The 18,599-nt window shown below is 40.8% G+C and overlaps 1 protein-coding gene across 1 annotated transcript; it reads left to right on the forward strand.

Annotated features, from left to right (window-relative positions):
• The first annotated feature begins 2,446 nt into the window (after positions 1-2,446).
• LOC107793368 (LOB domain-containing protein 9-like) lies at positions 2,447-3,134 on the forward strand. Its single transcript, XM_016615704.1, has 2 exons — positions 2,447-2,893; positions 2,979-3,134. Exons 1-2 carry the CDS (start codon positions 2,447-2,449, stop codon positions 3,132-3,134), a joined length of 603 nt encoding a protein of 200 aa, XP_016471190.1.
• Positions 3,135-18,599: the final 15,465 nt, after the last annotated feature.

Raw genomic sequence — 18,599 nt, forward strand, 5'->3', positions numbered from 1 at the left:
AGGTACGTATTAGCGTTTTCGCCAAAAACATCCTTGAAGTTTACAAATAACTTAACTACCTCCTTACAGTATTTATTATATGAACAGAAAACATCCCTTCACGTTTCCAAAAGTGAGCAAGTTCCGTCCTTGAGTAAACTATCGTCAGGAAACTAACGGCCCCTCCCCTTTCCCTGTCAAAACATCATCTTCCGGCTTGTTTGGCACGAACGGTAATGGATAATTAATTTTGAAATTAAATTTAAACTCATATTTGATTGGAATAAAGTTGCTATATAATTAATTTCGAAATCAGTTATTTCGGGATTATAGTATTTTTTATTCCTGTAGAATAATGGAATAACTAATCCCGAAATAAATTATTCCGATATAATTTGTTTTCGACAAAACGACTCCTCAGTGCATTGTGAGTTCATTATGCATCACCTTGAGGTGTCAAATAGAGATGGAAGAAATGCTAGGGACCCGAGCGAAGCTAGAATAGAAATTACGATTTTGGCAGAACTAAAGTAATTTTTATTAAGATTATGTATTTGTGTTAAAAATTTAATTAATATTATATATAAATAATCAATCTCGAATCTAGCAAGTTATCATTTAAAATTTAGAATTCACAAATTTAAAAATTCTGATTTCGCCTCTAGCTATGACGACCCATCACTTTAATAATCAAACTAACCATGAAATCCACATATTAGCAGAGATAACAATCTCAATTTACAAGTAGTCCTATTTTCATTAATTAACATGGGTTACCGTGACACTAAGAAAAATCTTCCTCCCTAAAGTGGAGATTAATCCAGAAAAACTAAGTTGGGGGAAAGGGAACAAAAAGGGAAATACAAGGTCCTATAGTATATGTTATGTCCACGCTCACCTCACATATTTTAAACGGAAAAGGTCCAAAAATATCCTTGAACTATTCGAAATAGCTCAAAAATATCCTTCGTTTACTTTTGGTACCAAAATATTCTTGTCGTCTATGTTTTGGCCCAAAAATGCCCCTAAACCGTTAGTTTTGCCATTGAAGCTGACATGACAGTCCAAATGAGTTAGAATTGCTTACATGGTCGTCCACCTAAGCAATCCATGCGTGAAAATTATTTTTTCGGAAATTTTATTTTTCCAAATTTTTTTAATAAAATGTAAAATCAACATTTATTTTGAAAAAAGTAAAAAAAATTCGAAAAATATATTTATTTCGATTTTTTTTTAATTAAAATACAAAATCAACACTTATTCCGAAAAAAAGTAAAAAATTTACGAAAAAATTATTCTTTATTGGGGTATATGATTTGATTAAATAATTATTCTTGATTGGAATCAAATCATAAACCCCAATCAAGAATATTTTTTTCGTAAATTTTTTACTTTTTTTTCGGAATAAGTGTTGATTTTGTATTTAATTAAAAAAAATCCAAAAAAAAAATATTTGTTTTGGATTTTTTTACTTTTTTCAGAATAAATGTTGATTTTGTATTTTATTAAAAAATTCTGGAAAAATAAAATTTCCGAAAAAATAAGTTTCACATATGGATTGCGTAGGTGGACGACCATATAAGCAATTCTAACCCAGTTGGACTGCCATGCCAGCTTCAATGACAAAACTAACGATTTAGGGGCTTTTTTGGGCCAAAACATAGACGACAGGGATATTTTTGGCACAAAAAACAAATGGAGGATATTTTTAAGCTATTTTGTATAGTTCAAGGATATTTTTAGACCTTTTCCGTATTTTAAATTTGCGTAACTTTTTGAATGCCAACTTATAAATTTAATATTTGAATGTTATTTATAACTGAAAATGCAACTTATAAATTGCATTTATGAATAAATTGCGTTTCTGAAATGTATAATTAATTAATATGGTATGAATGTAACTTTTTTCATTATCACATAAACATGTTATTGTTTGCAATGTAGCTTAATTACTTGTACCGTGTAGCTTCATTACTTCTACCGTTAGAATAAATACACTTGTGGATTGAACCTTTTCCTTTTCAATTAAATAACCAAAAACTAGCGTTTAATTTCTTTTACCAAATATTAATTACGTCATTCTTCTTTCTAAAATACACACTTTATATATGTATATTAACTCTAATGCAACCACACAAGGGAATTTTATTGAGTTTTTTTAAAACTTAGCTTGAACTATAATAAAGTAATTCAATGAACCACAGGTAACCAAATATGAACATATTTAGTAACATGAAGGATTTGCCTACTATAAAAGACTAAAACATATCTATCATTTTAAAGAATCAAATCTAGGCCTATTAAATTTACATACTCAAATCCTATTATCTCCAGTGTTACCTGATTCTGTAATAAAAGTGGTAAATCGATATACTCCTATATATTTTGTTCATTGACTTATGTCTAACTCGCAAATTCTTCTCCATTTTCACGTTCAGAAGAAAAAAGGAAGAAGAAAAAAAAAACAATGAATGCAGATATGCTCATGTTTGTTGGTGCATGTGCAGCATGTAAACACCAAAGGAAAAAATGTGACGAAAATTGCCAATTAGCTCCTTATTTTCCTTCTAATAGAAGTGAAGATTTTCAAAATGTTTATCGACTTTTCGGAGTAAATAACACCATAAAATTGCTTAATTCTGTTGCTGATGATCAGAAGGAAAAAACTGCTGAGACCTTAATTTTAGAGGCTAAGGTTTGGAAGGAAAATCCAGTGTATGGCTGTCTTGGCATTGAAAGAAAACTGAGAGCAGAAATTGAAGCATATGAAAAGGAGCTTGAAATGGTACGAAAACAAATTTCTTTTTGTAAAGAAATGGCCACATTGCAAATGCAAAGACAACAATTAGAAGAGCAGCTCGATCGATCTTCCTTGGCTTTGGTTTCTCCATTTGATGTTCCTTACCATGACAAGGTATATATAATTCATTTCTAACAACTTATTTATTTATTTTTTTGGTGATAATTAACCTGTTTCATTATTTTTTGTTTGAGAATAGAAAAATGAAGCAATTTTTATGAGTGATACTAAAAACTTTTATGGATACAAGTATGACTCGACTAATTTGGATGAAGTTGCAAATGTTGAGTGTATTGCCATTCAAGGTGCAGATTTTGATCATCCTGCTTTTGTAGAACCGGAAAGCGCCAGGTGAAGTCAAAGTTTCTAAGGTAGCGTTTGGCCATAAATTTCCAATTTTATTTTAAAAATCTGACTTAAGTGAAGTTTGGTATTTTTCAAAACATGTTTCATTTTTTTTTTTTTGAAAAAAAAATGTGACTTATACTCATAAGTTCAAAAAACTATCAAAAATACCCAACAATACCAAACAAACAAAATTGTTAATCCTATATATGCAGAACCTTCATCAATGCCATTCATTATCATTATCACAAACCATTGTCCTGAACATAAATAAGTTTGGCACAAAATTATCATTTTTATAATGAATTACATATTACACTATCTTAAAACTATAACCTGATATTTTAATATCAATTACTAATAAAACAATTACTAGCCATTATAATTCGTCAAATTGCAGTAATATTACAAGATTCACCAGTCCAAAAAAAATGTTAGTAATTAGTTGGGTCATAATAGATAGTGAGCTTTTTTATAAAATACAAAAAATTTCGATAATTTTTGAAATTGTTAAAAAATTCAACAGTAATATTTTAGGCCAAAAATAGGTCTAGAGATAGTTTTGGGATTTGAAATTTTTGTTTTCAAAATCTGCCAAAACATGGATAAAATTTATAGACAAACATGTTTTGCCAAAAAAAGAATTTGGAAAAAACTTGACAAAATCTATGGCCAAACAGGGGTTTAGTTCTTTTCATTTACATAATAGTCGACAATCTTGATTTTGATCGAAATACTTTTAAGCAAATTTTGGAAAATTTTATTTGAGAAAAATCCAATATCCATGTTTATTAAACCTTTTTATTTAATTTTTGCATCATGTAATATGAGTAATCCTTGGGTTGATGAATATAAGAACTAACTTGTACTTCTATATAGTTATTTTTGCAAATCTTTGGGTTGATGAATTCAAGGATTGTGAAATAGAAGCTATTTTTATTACAGGTGAAGAGGAAATAGCGGATTTGCAATGAAGATGGTGAAGATACTAGTACTACACCATAAGTTAGTTTGGTTGACATAACTAAGATGATATTTCATAAATTTATTGTTGCTTATATATTAGAGTCGAAAAGTAGAGGGAAAATAAGAGCTAGACAATATAAGCATATTAATATGTTTTATTTAATTTATGCATAGTCATGAATGACGTGTGTTTCAGGCCAACAATTTGCATATCTATGAATTTGGAGTGTTGTTAAAGGAGAGTTTTATAGCTTTATGTCACGTTCTTAGTCGTTAACTAAGTACATGTGTGACACTTGATAACTCATTCACGATCTTGCACAACTTGCTCACATTCTTGTTATGCCAAGTCAGTCTTACTACAGTCAAGGTCGCTAAGAGAATAGTAGAAAGAACACAAGAGAATTGTTAAAGGAAGCTTTGTATTATAGAGAATTTGAATTGTTTGCTTAGTGAATTATAAATGAATGTCCCCCTTTATACACTAATCTCCTAGGGGCTAGTGTGTAATTATTAATTGTTACACAAGTTCTTAATATTTACAAGATAAGGGTTTTCTCTAGAATTCTCTACAAGCCTAGAAGATTGCAAGGATTTTCCTAGAAAATCCATGAGGATCTAGGGTCTTCCTAAGGAAAGGTTCATACTTCTCTCGAATCTTTTCACAAAGGCTAGCCTTCCTCTTATGTAAGCTTTCACATGACATTAATATATGCTAAATGGCGCCTATGTAGCATGATGACATGGCGGGTCATCACACTCTCCCCCACCTAATATTGTGATGATTGCGGCGCAATGCTGCTGCATAAGCTCTCGAATCTTATCCTTGAATTGCCACAAGTCTTCATATCGTTCCCACGTGGCCTCCTTCGGTGATTGCCTTTTCTAATGGACGACGAACATAGCGGTGGCTTTTTGCCCTTGTTTTCGCGTGGTCTAGTAATCCATAATAGCCTCAATCTCCCGATCATGTGAGGCGGTGATAGTCATTGGCGCTCGACTTGATTGGCCCTTACTCGGATCATCCTTATCTTTATGATATGGCTTAAGCATGCTGGCATGGAAGACGTGGTGGATCTTAAGATATGATGGCATGTCAAGCTTGTATGAGATCTTGCCTACCTTGGTGACGATCTTAAATGGCCCCTCATACTTTCGAATCAGATTCTGATGCATGCCCCGTAGTGCCTTGAACTGTCTTGGGTTAAACTTCACCATGACCATGTCCCCAACTCTATAGTCCATGAGACGCCGTTTAAAGTTCGCAAACTATTTCATTTTCTTAGCTGCCTTATCCAAGCAGGACTTAGCAGTGTCAAGCTGCTCCTCATATCCTTTGTCCATATGATAAGCCCCCAAACTCTTTCCCTCGAACGCGGCTGCTAATGAATGTGGAGTTTGTGGTTGTTGGCCTGTGGCTAGCTCAAATGGTGTCCGCCCCGTGGACTCACCCCGCTACAAGTTATAAGAGAATTGGGCGATGTCTAGGAGCCTTGCCTAATCTTTCTGATACGCGCTTACATAATGCCTCAAGTAGAATTCTAGTAAGGCATTGACTCGTTCCGTCTATGGGTGGAAACTAGTGTAAAAGTGCAGCTCCATGCCAAGTATGTCGAACAACTCTCTCCAAAATTTTTCACTGAAGTGGGGGTCTCGATAACTGATTATATGCCTTGGTATGCCCCAATACTTTACCATGTTCTTAAAGAATAGCTTGACGACTTCCTTGGCTCTGCAACCTGGTGAGGCGAGCATGAATGTGGCATATTTGAAAAATCTATCACGACCACCATAATAGTACCATAACCCTCGGAGTTTGGTAGGAAAGTGATAAAGTCCATAGTTACGCTCTCCCATGGATGCTCTACAACTGGTAGTGGCTCCAAAAGTCCTCCAGGCTGCTGTTGCTCAACCTTGTTCTGCTGACATAAAAGACAAGTCTGCACATAACATTCTATATTATCTTGCATGCGTGGACAATAGTAGACTGACTCAACTAAGGCCCTGGTGCAACGTTGGCCAGGATGACCAGCACACATTGTGTCATGACTCTCCCTTATGATCCCCCGTCTAATGTCTCCAAAATTAGGCACGTAGAACCGCTGACCCGTGGTAAGTAATAAGCCGTCTTCTACCAAAAAACATCCAATTTTGCCCTGGTTGGCTAACTCAATAAGCTGTTTGGCTGTTGGATCATGTTGCATGCCTTGCGAATGTCCCAACTTGCTGAAGTGATGGCAGCAAGCTCGCTTTCTGCCTCAATGTATCAGCTACAACGTTACCTCTTCCCGGCTTGTACTCCAGCACATAATCAAACTCGGCCAAGAAATCCTACCACCTAGCCTATTTTGGTGTGAGCTTCCTCCGCGTCTGTAAGTAGCTAGTTGCCACATTGTCAGTCTTGACCACAAACCTCGACCCGAGCAAATAATGTCGCCATGTACGAAGGCAATGCACAATGGCAGTCATCTCCTTCTCTTGCACCGTGTAACGCCGCTCCGTCTCATTTAACTTACAGCTCTCAAACGCTATGGGATGCTTATCCTGCATCAGGACACCCCAATGGAAAAGTCTGAGGCATCTGTGTGCACCTCAAATGTCTTAGTAAAGTTAGGTAACACCAAGTCTGGCTCCTTTATGACAGCTGCCTTAAGGCCTTCAAACGCCTTTTGACAATGCTCCGTCCAAACCCGTGGCTTGTTCTTCTTTATAAACTCAGTCAATGGTGGGGCCTTTGCTGAGCAGCCACTGATGAACCGACGATAGCAGTTAACAAGGCCAAGGAAGGATCTCATCTCAGTTACCTTTATAGGTGCCTCACACTCCTAGATAGCACGTACATTAGCCTCGTCTATGCGTAGCTCGCCATTGCTAACCACATGGCCTAAGAAGTGCACCTTTGATTGTACAAACTCGCAATTCTCCCTTTTGATGTATATCTCGTTCTCCTGTAAGACTTGGAAAACCTTCTTTAAGTCCTCCATGTGCTTCTCCAAGGTGTTGTTGTAGATGACTATGTCGTCTAGGTAGACTATCACAAACTGATCAAGGTAGGGATGTAAATGTTGTTCATAAGGGTGAAAAACGTGGCTTGTGCATTGGTTAAGCCGAAGGGCATCACCAACCACTCAAAGGCTCCATATTTCATCACACATGCTATCTTTGGCTCATCCCCTTCCGCAATGCAAACATGGTATTAGCCTTTGCGAAGATCCACCTTGGTAAAGTACTTGGCTTGCCCAAGTCTATCGAACAAGTCAACAATGAGCGGGATCGGATACTTATTCTTCACTGTGACTTTATTAAGTGCTCGGTAGTCTATGCACAAACGCAACGATCCATCCTTCTTCTTCTAGAACAATACTGGTGCGCTAAAAAGTGCCATTGATGGGCGAATATGACCAACATCTAGCAGCTCTTTCAATTTTTCTTGAGCTCTTCTAGCTCGGGCAGTGCCATACGATATGGGGAAAATGCGGGTGGCTTAGCCCCTGGCTACAACTTGATCTTGTGATCTACCTCTCACTTAGGCGACAAATGCTTAGGCAACTCGTCGGGCATGCCATCTTTATTTTCCTAAACTTCTCTATGCAAGGCGACAGTGTCTCTTGAAAACTCTTGTCTTCCTCTAGACTTGCGATGGTTGCCACGAACGTCGGTTCCCCCTTCTTGATCCCCTTGACAACCTGCATAGCTGAGAGGTGTGTGTCCATGTGGCATAGTCATTGTAGGTATCATGCAAGCTCCTTTTCGCTCCATAACTAAGAGACGTTAGAGGTAGGGGTCAATCAAAGTATGACAATGTCTAAAGAACTCTTGCCCCAGTATGATGTCAAAGATATCCATAACGGTTATAGTAAAGTTTGTCATACCTTTCCAAGTTCCCAATTCGACACCAACTCCATTAGCTACCTCACGAGCATTCTGTACCTCGTCATTCACGGTCTTGACGTAAGAGTTGGTTAGAGCAAGCTTCAATTCTAGTCTTCTTACAGCAGCCTCAGTCACGAAATTATGAGTTGCTCTAGTATCCACCATTGCACGAGCGAGCTTGTTGTTGATGGTGAGATCTACATACTGATTGCCATTCTCTATAGGTAGGATAGATTGCTTCGTGACAGCACCACATAATCCGATCATACCTAACTGTGCACTTTCCGAACTCTTTCCTTGCTGCTGCTCCTTCCGTTCACGGACCATGGCATTGAGGCTCTTGAGGTCGAGACAATTCTTGAAGCTGTGTGGCCCTCCGCATCTTTAGAATCCCTTCTTCTCGTCCTACGCCTTCTTCTCGGTGTAGCCCTAACGACCACTCGACTTTTTGGAATCTCGAGTCTTGAAGTATTGTTGTTGTATCTCCTTGCCTTTGCCACAGTCTCCCCCACCTTTGAGAACTCCTTGACTTTGCCATTATCGTGCTTGTCATGCCTGAAATCCATAAATGATTCGACCTCCACTATGGCTTGGTCTATATCTGCGACTTATCGGTGTTGTAACTCATGTTTATCCTAATTTTGTAACCCATCCATGAAGTGGAATAACAAGTCACCATTGGTCAGGTTGGGTATTCGAAGCATAAGGGTAGTGAACTCCTTGACATAGTCACATATGCTCCTTATTTTCTCCAACTCCCTAAGTTTGTACCTTGCCCCGTACAAGATATTATTTGGAAAGAACTGTCGCTTGAACTCGGATTTGAATAGATCCCACGTGCTAAAAGTACATAGACCTTTATCCACGCCGGCCATATTCCTTCTCCTTCATAACATGGCAGTATCTAAGAGGTACAACACGATAGTGTTGATCTTGGCCTCATCGTCCCTCACTTTTTCGTGCCTGAAGTAGTTCTCCAAGTGCCAAAGGATGTTTTCCACTTCTTGTGCATCACGAACACCTTTGAACACCGAGGGTTTGGGAGCCTCGATCTTGGCCTCTCTCATCACCACATCATTGTTGGCTGCCTCAGTCACGCCAGCATCGACATGCTCCTCGAGTGACTCTAGCTTTGCCTTCATAGCATCGATAGTACTCAAAGCCTCCATGAGTCTGCACTCTAAGGCAGCGATGGTTTGCCTTAGTTCCATTTCGGTATTTATACGTCCCTCCAATTCATTTCAAATACTCTCAATATCTTCAAGAGTGTGTCCCTCAAGAACACTAAGAGTGCCTTCCACCTTCCCTAAGCGTTGGCCAAAGATCTCTACAGAGTCCATCCCCGCGTTCATCTTCATCACCCACTCTTTACTGAGCGAGATGTCTTCGGGCAAGACCTCCACTTCATCCTCGCTCGCCTCACTGGTAGATGGTCTTTGGATGTAAGCCCTTCGTTTGACACAACCTCGGGTGGCACCTCCTGGCTCTTGTTGGTGGCATTCCTCTTTGTGCTACAGCCGCTCTTGCCAGCAATATCCTGGATGACGTTGGCTTGGGTTAGCAACGTTAATTTCTCCGTTGTTCGCCATTCCCTTAGTTGCAACCTTTACTCTGATACCATGTTCTTACGTCCTTAGTCGTTAACTAAGTACACGTGTGACACTTGACAACTCACTCACGATCTTGCACAACTTGCTCATGTTCTTGCTATGCCAAGTCAGCCTTACTATACTCATGATCGCTAAGAGAATGGTAGAAAAAATACAAGAGAATTTTTAAAGGAAGCTTTGTATTAGAGAGAACTTCAATTGTTTGCTTAGTGAATTACAAATGAATGCCCCCTTTATATACTGGTCTCGTAGGGGCTAGGGCATAACTATTAATTGTTACACAAGTCCTTAATATTTACAAGATAAGGGCTTTCTATAGAACTCTTTGTAAGCCTAGAAGATTCCAAGGACTTTCCTAGCAAATCGATAAGGATCTAGGGTCTTCCTAAGGATATGTCCACACTTCTCTAGAATCTTCTAATAAATGCTAGTCTTCCTCTTATGTAAGCTTCTACAAAGCATTAATATATGCCAAATGGCGTATATATGGCATGATTACGTGGAGGGTCATCACATTTATCCACAAAATCTAAACTAATTACCCTTGCCTACAAATTAGTTTTTTCTACCCATAAAATTAATTACCTTTCAATTTTTGTAGGTAATTGTTTCTCTTTTTTCTTATTTTCTTTTTTATTTCTCTATTTCTTCTTCTTTTCTTTTCATTTATCCTTTTATTTTTCTCTTTTTTTGTTCATATTTTTTTTGAACGCTCGGAGCCAAATCAATAAAGAAATCGATATCTCTGTTGAGTGGCATCCCATGCAGTTCTGCAGGAAACACCTCTGGAAACTCACGAACGACCGATACTGAATCCATGGAACGAACCTCCGCACTAGAATCACGTACATAAGCAAAATAAGCTAAACACCCCTTCTCGACCATATACCGAGCCTTCACATAAGAGATAACCCTGCTGGTAGAATGGCCTGGAGTCCCTCTCCACTCCAATTGAGGCGACCCCGGCAAGGCTAAGGTCACCATCTTGGCATGATAATCAATGTAGCGTGATAGGTGACAACCAATCCATCCCCAAAATAACATCAAAATCGACCATATCGAGAAGTAGGAGATCTACACGAGTCTCAAGACTTCCAATGGTAACCACACACGAACGATAAACAAGATTCATAACGATAACATCTCCCTCATGGGTGGACACATACACAGGGGCACTCAAAGAATCTCGAGGTAAAACCAAATATGAAGCAAAATAGGATGACACGTAGGAATAAGTAGAACCCAGATCAAATAGAACTGAGGCATCCCTACTACTAATTGAAACATTAATAACCGCATCAAATGACTCAACCTCAGGCCTAGTTGGAAAGGCATAGCATCGGGGATGGGCCGCACCACTTTGAACTACATCTCGAGGACGAGCCTTGTCTGGCTCGCCTCCACCTCTAGCGGCCTGACCTCTACCTCTAATGCCCGACCTCCACCTCTAGTCGTTTGACCCCTACCTCTAGCTGGCTGAGTGGGCGATGAAGCATCTGGTGCCAGAACCATGGCAAGAGTTATGATGTTGAGAACTGCTCGATGTTGGAGGACAAAACCTAGCAATGTGCCTCGGATCACCACAAGTATAACAAGACCTCAGCTGTTATGACTGCTAACCCTGAAACTCACCCTGTCGGCTTGAGTAACCACCCTAAAAACTCTGGAGCGGAGATGCACTAATAGGAGCTGGTGGTGCACTGTAGGCTAGCTGATCGGAATAATGCGTATGAGGGCCATGACCACATAAAGCACCGTGAGAAGCCTGGAGTGCTAAATGAAATGGCCTGGGGGGATGGCCTCTACCAAAGGTACCCCTGCCTCCAGATGAGGCAACACTGAATCCACCAAAAGGACGAGGTCTCTTGTTAGATCCCTGACCACTCCCTTGAGTTAGTACCATCTCGACTCGCCTGGCAACTTTGGCAGCCGTCTGAAAAGAAATCTCACTCCCAATCTTCTTAGCCATATACAATCTGATAGGATGAGCAAGTCCCTCAATAAACCTCCTCACCCTTTCTCTCTCTCTCTCTCTCTCTCTCTCTCGGTAGGAAGCAGAAGAATAGCATGACGGGCCAAATCCACAAATCGAAAATCGTACTGAGTGACAAACATAGAGCCCTAATAAAGATGCTCAAACTACTTCTGATAGTCCTCTCTCAATATGATAGGAAGGAACTTCTCAAGAAATAATTGAGACAACTGGTCCCAAGTAAGAGCCAGCGACCCAGCTGGTTTGGTCAACATATAATCCCTCCTCCATTTCTTGGCGGAACCCGACAACTGGAATGCAGCAAAATCAACCCCATGGGTCTCCACTATGCCCATGTTCCGTAACACCTCATGACAATTGTCAAGATAGTCTTGGAGATCCTCTAAAGATGCACCACTCAAGTGAACTGGGAAAAGCTTGGTAAACCTATCCAATATCTATAAAGCCTTAGAAGACATAGCTGATCTGTCGCCGGTCCGTGCCACAACACCCGGCTGAACTACCCCAATGGGCTGGGCTCCTCCCCCAGTCTAAGAGACAGCTAGTGCTATAGGAAATGTGCCAGCCTGTGCTACACTCTCCTTGAGGCCCACTAGATGGACCAAAGCATCCTGAAGTACTAGGGTGGCGATGAACCCCTCAGAGACCTGAGATGGTCCTGCTAGAATGGTCTAGGCTGGAGCCTCCTCATCAAATTTTACCTGAGGCTCCGCCGCTGGTGCTGCTGCTCGAGCTTTAGGCTGAGCCCTGCCCCTATGTCGACCTATCACACGGCCTCAGCCTCAACCTATGGCCATCGTAGGAGCTGCCACTGTGGGCTCTAGCTACTGCTCAGCTAAGGATGCGGTACGTGTTCTCGCCATCTGCGAGAGATTAAGAGTAGAAGAGTTCAATTAGAATTGAGAGAATAAAATCACACGATAGAGAAGAATAGAAGTGATATTTGTTCCTAAACTTCATAGCCTCTGGAAGATAAGTACATACATATCCATACCGATCCTCCAGACTTTACTAAGCTTGATCGTGAATTGTGAGACCTAAGAAACCTAATTCTCTAATACCAACTTGTCACGACCCGAAATTCCCACCGTCGGGACCGTGATGGTGCCTAACATTCCACTTGCTAGGCAAGCCAACATTAGATGATCATTAAGCCAATTCGTAAATCTTTCAGTGATTAACAACAATTAAACCATAACAAGTTGAAAAGAGTGTGGAAATCCATAATAGTCTTAATGTTTATACACAACTACTCAGATCTGGAGTCACAATTCACGAACATTCTAGGATTTACTACAAGTAAATGTCTGAAAGAAATACAACTATTTTCAAAACAAAATAAATAGTAAAAAGAATGTATAGGAGGGGATGCCACAGCCTGCGGATGCCAACAGGTCTACCTTGGGGACTTCGATCAAGTGAAGCCAACAACTAACCTCAGAATTAGCTCGGACCAGTACCGAAATCTGCACAAAAAGTGCAGAGTGCAGTATCAGTACAACCGGCCTCATGTACTGGTAAGTGTTGAGTCTAACCTCGGCGAAGTAGTGACGAGGCTAGGAAAAGACACCTACAAATAACCTGTGCAGTATATCATTATATATACCAATAACAACAATGAAAGAAACAAGACAAGAAATATTAGGAAGGGGACATGTTAAGGGGATTACAAGATAAAAGACCACAATAGTAATAAGATCTTTTTCAATCAATTTACATTAGACAGATAGAAACAAGTAAACACGGTAAAGGAAAAGACACGACATCACTCTTCGTACTTTTACTCTCAACCACACAATATGAAATAATAGAAATGACACGGCATCACCCTTCGTGCATTAGCTCTCTCATAACATGGCACGTCACCACCCTTCGTGCATTAACACTCACAATATGACACGGTATCACCCTTCGTTCATTATCATTCACAAAACATGGCACGTCATCACCCTTCGTGTATTAACACTCTCCCTCACCAAAACAATGAACAATAATAACAGGGAGATAGAAATGACAATAATAAGTCTTACTTCAACATTTGGTGCCACAATACCAACCTCAACTTTGAATAAATACTCAATCAATACCAAGGTCCGTAAACATGATAAGAATGCTCAACACAACGAGTAGTTAGTCTAAGCATGGATAATATGATCAAGGAAAACAACAATTACAAGAATAAGACCTACTCACATGTTATAACTTAACAACAAAGCATAGGTACTCATCACCTCACCTATACGTTGTACATAACATTCAAACACGTAGCAAATAAGACATAATCCCTCAAGCCAAGGTTAACCAAGGCACTTACCTCGCTCCAACGGCCAAACTCAAAGTTCAACCACAGCTTCTCCCTTCAAACAAGCCTCCGCACCAATAAAATCTAGAAAATTATCAACCAAATGATTCAAATAAAGCCTTAGAAACTACCCATGATTGCAAAGAATTCAATTTAGGTGATTTTTGAAAAAGTCAACACCTGGACCTGCTTGGTCCAAACTCGAAATTCAGATCAAAACCTGATTACCCATTCACCCCCCGAGCTCGGATATATAATTGGTTTTGAAATTTGACCTCAATTAGAGGTCTAAATCCCCAATTTATTAAATCCCTAGTTTCTACTCAACAATCCCTAATTCCACCATGAAAACCTTAGATTTTAAGTTGACAACCTTAGATTTCTATGTCCATTTAAGTTGACAACCTTAAAGTACAAGGACGGACATAGAAAAGTACATGGGCTGATGAAACGTTGGGGATATCTACTCCGCATGTCCCATTTGGACTCCCAAGTAGCTGCCTTCATGGGCTGACCCCTCCACTGCACTCATAGTGAAGGATAACTCTTCGATCTCAACTAACAAACCTGTCGGGCTAGAATAGCCACCGGCTCCTCCTCATAGGTCAAATCCTTGTCCAACTGGACAAAGCTAAAATCTAACAAGTGGGACGGATCACCGAGATACTTCTGAAGCATGGATACATGGAACACTGGATGGACCGCTGATAAACTAGGTGGTAGTATAAGTTTATAAGCCACCTCTCCCACTCGCTCAAGAATCTCAAAAGGTTCAATGAATCTAGGGCTCAACTTTCCCTTCTATCCAAACCTCATTACACCTTTTATGGGTGATACACACGATGCAACACTCTCTCTCCGACCATGAATGCAACATCACGAACCTTATGGTCGGCATAACTCTTCTGCCTGGAATAAGCTGTGCGAAGTGTATCCTGAATGATCTTAACCTTATCCAAGGTATCCTGTACCAAATATGGACCCAATAACCGAGCCTCCCCTGGATCAAACTATCCAACCGGCGATCGATACTGTCTACCATATAATGACTCATAGGGAGCCATCTGGATGCTGAACTGATAGCTATTGTTATAGGAGAACTTCATAATTCAAGAATTGATCCCATGAGCCTCTGAAGTCAATAACACAAGCGCGGAGCATATCCTCCAATATCTGAATAGTGAATATCGAACTGTCCATCCGTCTGTGGATGAAATGTTGTGCTCAGCTTGACCTGCATGCACAACTCATGCTGTACTGCCCTCGAGAAACACGAGGTAAACTACGTACCTCAATCAAACATATTAGACATGGGCACACCGTGAAGACAAATGATCTCGCGGATATAAATCTCTGCCAACCGCTCTGAAGAATGGGTAACTACCACCGGAATGAAATGCGCTGATTTGGTCAGCCTATCCACAATGACCCAAACTGTATCGAACTTCCTCTGAGTCCGTGGGAGTCCAAACACGAAATCCATAATGATACGCTCCCACTTCCACTCAAGAATCTCTATCTTCTAAAGTAAACCACTAGGTCTCTGATGCTCGTACTTTACTTACTGACAATTTAGACACCGAGGAACATATGCCACTATATCCTTCTTCATTCTCCTCCACCAATAATGTTGCCGCAAGTCTTGGTACATCTTGGTGGCGCCCAGATAGATAGAATATCGAGAACTGTGGGCCTATTCTAGAATCAACTCACGAAGTCCATCCATATTAGGCACACAAACACGACCCTACATCCTCAAAACTCCATCATCTCCAACCGTAACCTGCTTGGCATCATTGTGCCGCACTATGTCCCTAAGGACAAGCAAATGAGGGTCATCATACTGCCTCTCCCTAATGCACTCAAACAATGAAGACCGAGCGACCATATAAGCTAGAACATAACTGGGCTCAAAAACATCCAACCTCACGAACTAATTGGCCAAGGCCTGAACGTCTAATGCAAGCGGTCTCTTACCGACTGGAATATACACAAGATTGCCCATACTCACTGACTTTCTACTCAAAGCATCGGCAACCACGTTGGCCTTCCTAGGATGATACAAAATGGTGATATCATAGTCTTTCAATAGCTCCAATCACCTCCCCTACCTTAAATTGAGCTCCTTTTGTTTGAAAAAATAATACAAACTCCGATGATCCGTGAATACCTCACATGACACACCATAAAGGTAATGCTTCCAAATCTTCAGCGCATGAACAATGGCTGCCAGCTCCAAGTCATGGACAGGGTAATTCTTCTCGTGAACCTTCAGTTGCTACGACGCATATGAAATCACCCTGCCATCCTGCATCAATACCGCACCAATTCCAATATGAGATGCGACACAATATACTGTATAAGGCCCTGAACCTGTGGGTAACACCAACACCGGTTTCGTAGTCAAAGCAATCTTGAGCTTTTGAAAGCTCACATCACACTCCTCTAACCATCTGAACGGGGCACCCTTCTGGGCCAACATGGTCAACGGTGCTACTATAAATGAGAACCACTCTACAAATCGATGGTAATAACCCGCCAATCCCAAGAAACTCTAGATCTCTGTAGCTGAAGTGGGTCTCGGTCAGTTCTTGACTACCTCAATCTTCTTCTTGAACACCCTTAGCTAACACAATGTGCCCTAAGAAAGCGTCTGAGCTCAACCAAAATTCACATTTTGAAAACTTAGCATATAACTGGCTGTCTTTATGAGTTTGAAGAATGATCCGAAGGTGTTGCTCATGCTCCTCTCGACGGTGGGAATAGATCAAAATATCATCAATAAACACAATCACAAAGGAATCAAAATAGGGCTTTAACACCCAATTCATCAAATCCATAAATGCTATTGGGGCATTTGTCTGCCAAATGACATTACTAGAAATTCATAATGCCCATACCAAGTCCAAAAAGTTGTCTTTGGGACATCGAATCCCCTAATCCTCAACTGATGGTAGTCATACCTCAAATAGATCTTTGAAAACACCTTGGCACCCTGAAGCTGATCAAATAAGTCGTCAATACTTGACAATGGATACTTGTTCTTGTCGATAATATATGCACACTCTTTCAAGGCGCACCCCAGGGAAAGACACTCGGTATAATAAAGCCCTCATTAAGAAATCATTCAAGTGCTCCTTCAATTCTTTCAACTCTGGCGGGGCCATATGGTATGGCATAATAGAAATGGACTGAGTGCTCGGAGCAAAATCAATATAGAAATCGATATCTCTGTCGGGTGGCATCTCTGGTAGATCTGCAGGAAACACCTCTAGAAACTCACGAACGACCGGTACTGAATCCATGAAAGGAACCTCCGCACTAGAATTGCAGACATAAGCCTAGAATTGCAGACATAAGCCGAATGAGCTAAACACCCCTTCTCGATCATATGTCGAGCCTTCACATAAGAGATAACCTTACTGGTAGAATGGCCTAGAGTCCCACTCCACTCCAATCAAGGTGACATCGGCAAGGCAAAGGTCACCATCTTAGCGTGACAATCCAATGTAGCGTGATAAGATGACAATCAATCCATCCCCAAAATGACATCAAAATCGACCATATTGAGAAGTAGGAGACTTGCACGAGTCTCAAGACTCCCAATGGTAACCACACATGAATGATAAACGCAATCCATAACGATATCATCTCCCACATAGGTGGACACATACACAGGAGTTCTCAAAGAATCTCGAGGCACAACCAATTATGAAGCAAAATGGGATGACATATAGGAATAAGTAGAACCCGGATCAAATAAAACTGAGGCATCCCTACTGCTAATTGAAACCGTACCTATGATAACCACGTCAGATGACTTAGCGTCATGCCTAGCTAGAAAGGCATAGCATCGGGGCTGGGCCGCACCATTCTGAACTATATCCCTAGGATGGCCTTGTCTGGTTGGCCTCCATCTCTAGCGGCCCGACCTCTACCTCTAATGCCCTGACCTCCACCTCTAGCCATCTGACCCCTACCTCTAGCTGGCTAAGTGGGCGATGAAGACATAATACCTCCACCATTTCTTGGTAGAACCCGACAACTGGAATGCATCGAAATCAACCCCATGGTCTCCACTATGTCCATGTTCTATAACACTTTATGACAACTGTCCAGATAGTCCTGGGGATCCTTTGAAGATGCATTGCTGAAGTGAACTGGGAAAAGCTTGGTAAACCAATCCAATCTCCACAAGTACCGTAGAAGACATAGCTACTCCATCACTAGTATGTGCCACAACACTCGGCTGAACTACCCCAATAGGTTGGGCTGTTGAAGTCTAAAACGAAGGAGCCATCCAATCCGTAGTATGAGTAGAGGGAGAGTCTGTGCTCCTCCCCCAACCTAAGAGACGGCTGGTGGTACAGGAAATGTCTCGGCCTATGCCACACTCTCCATGAGGCCCACTAGATAGACCAAAACATCCTGAAGTACTGGGTGGTGACGAACCCCTTAGAGACCTGAACTGGTACTCTTGGAATGGTCTGGGCTGGAGCCTTCTAATCAAACTCTACCTGAGGCTCCACCGCTGGTACTGCTGCTCGAGCTCTAGGCTGAGCCCTACCCCTACCTCGGCCTCTAATACGGCCTCAACCTCGACCTATGCCCCTTGTAGGAGCAGCCACTGGGGGCTCTAGCTGCTGATCAGCTGAGGATGTAGTACATGTTCTCTCCATCTGCGAGAGATTAAGAGTAGAAGAGTTCAATTAGCAACGAGAGAACAAAATC

The sequence above is a fragment of the Nicotiana tabacum genome, chromosome 10 (assembly GCF_000715075.1).
Source record: "Nicotiana tabacum cultivar K326 chromosome 10, ASM71507v2, whole genome shotgun sequence".
In the NCBI taxonomy this organism is placed as follows: Eukaryota; Viridiplantae; Streptophyta; class Magnoliopsida; order Solanales; family Solanaceae; genus Nicotiana; species Nicotiana tabacum.

What these genes read in the sequence shown, in the direction of transcription:
- LOC107793368 (XM_016615704.1), top strand. Translation starts at nt 2,447, where the DNA reads ATGAATGCAGATATGCTCATGTTTGTTGGTGCATGTGCAGCATGTAAA. An exon ending in ATGTTCCTTACCATGACAAG is followed by an intron (nt 2,894 to 2,978) that starts GTATATATAATT and finishes GTTTGAGAATAG; the next exon opens with AAAAATGAAGCAATTTTTAT.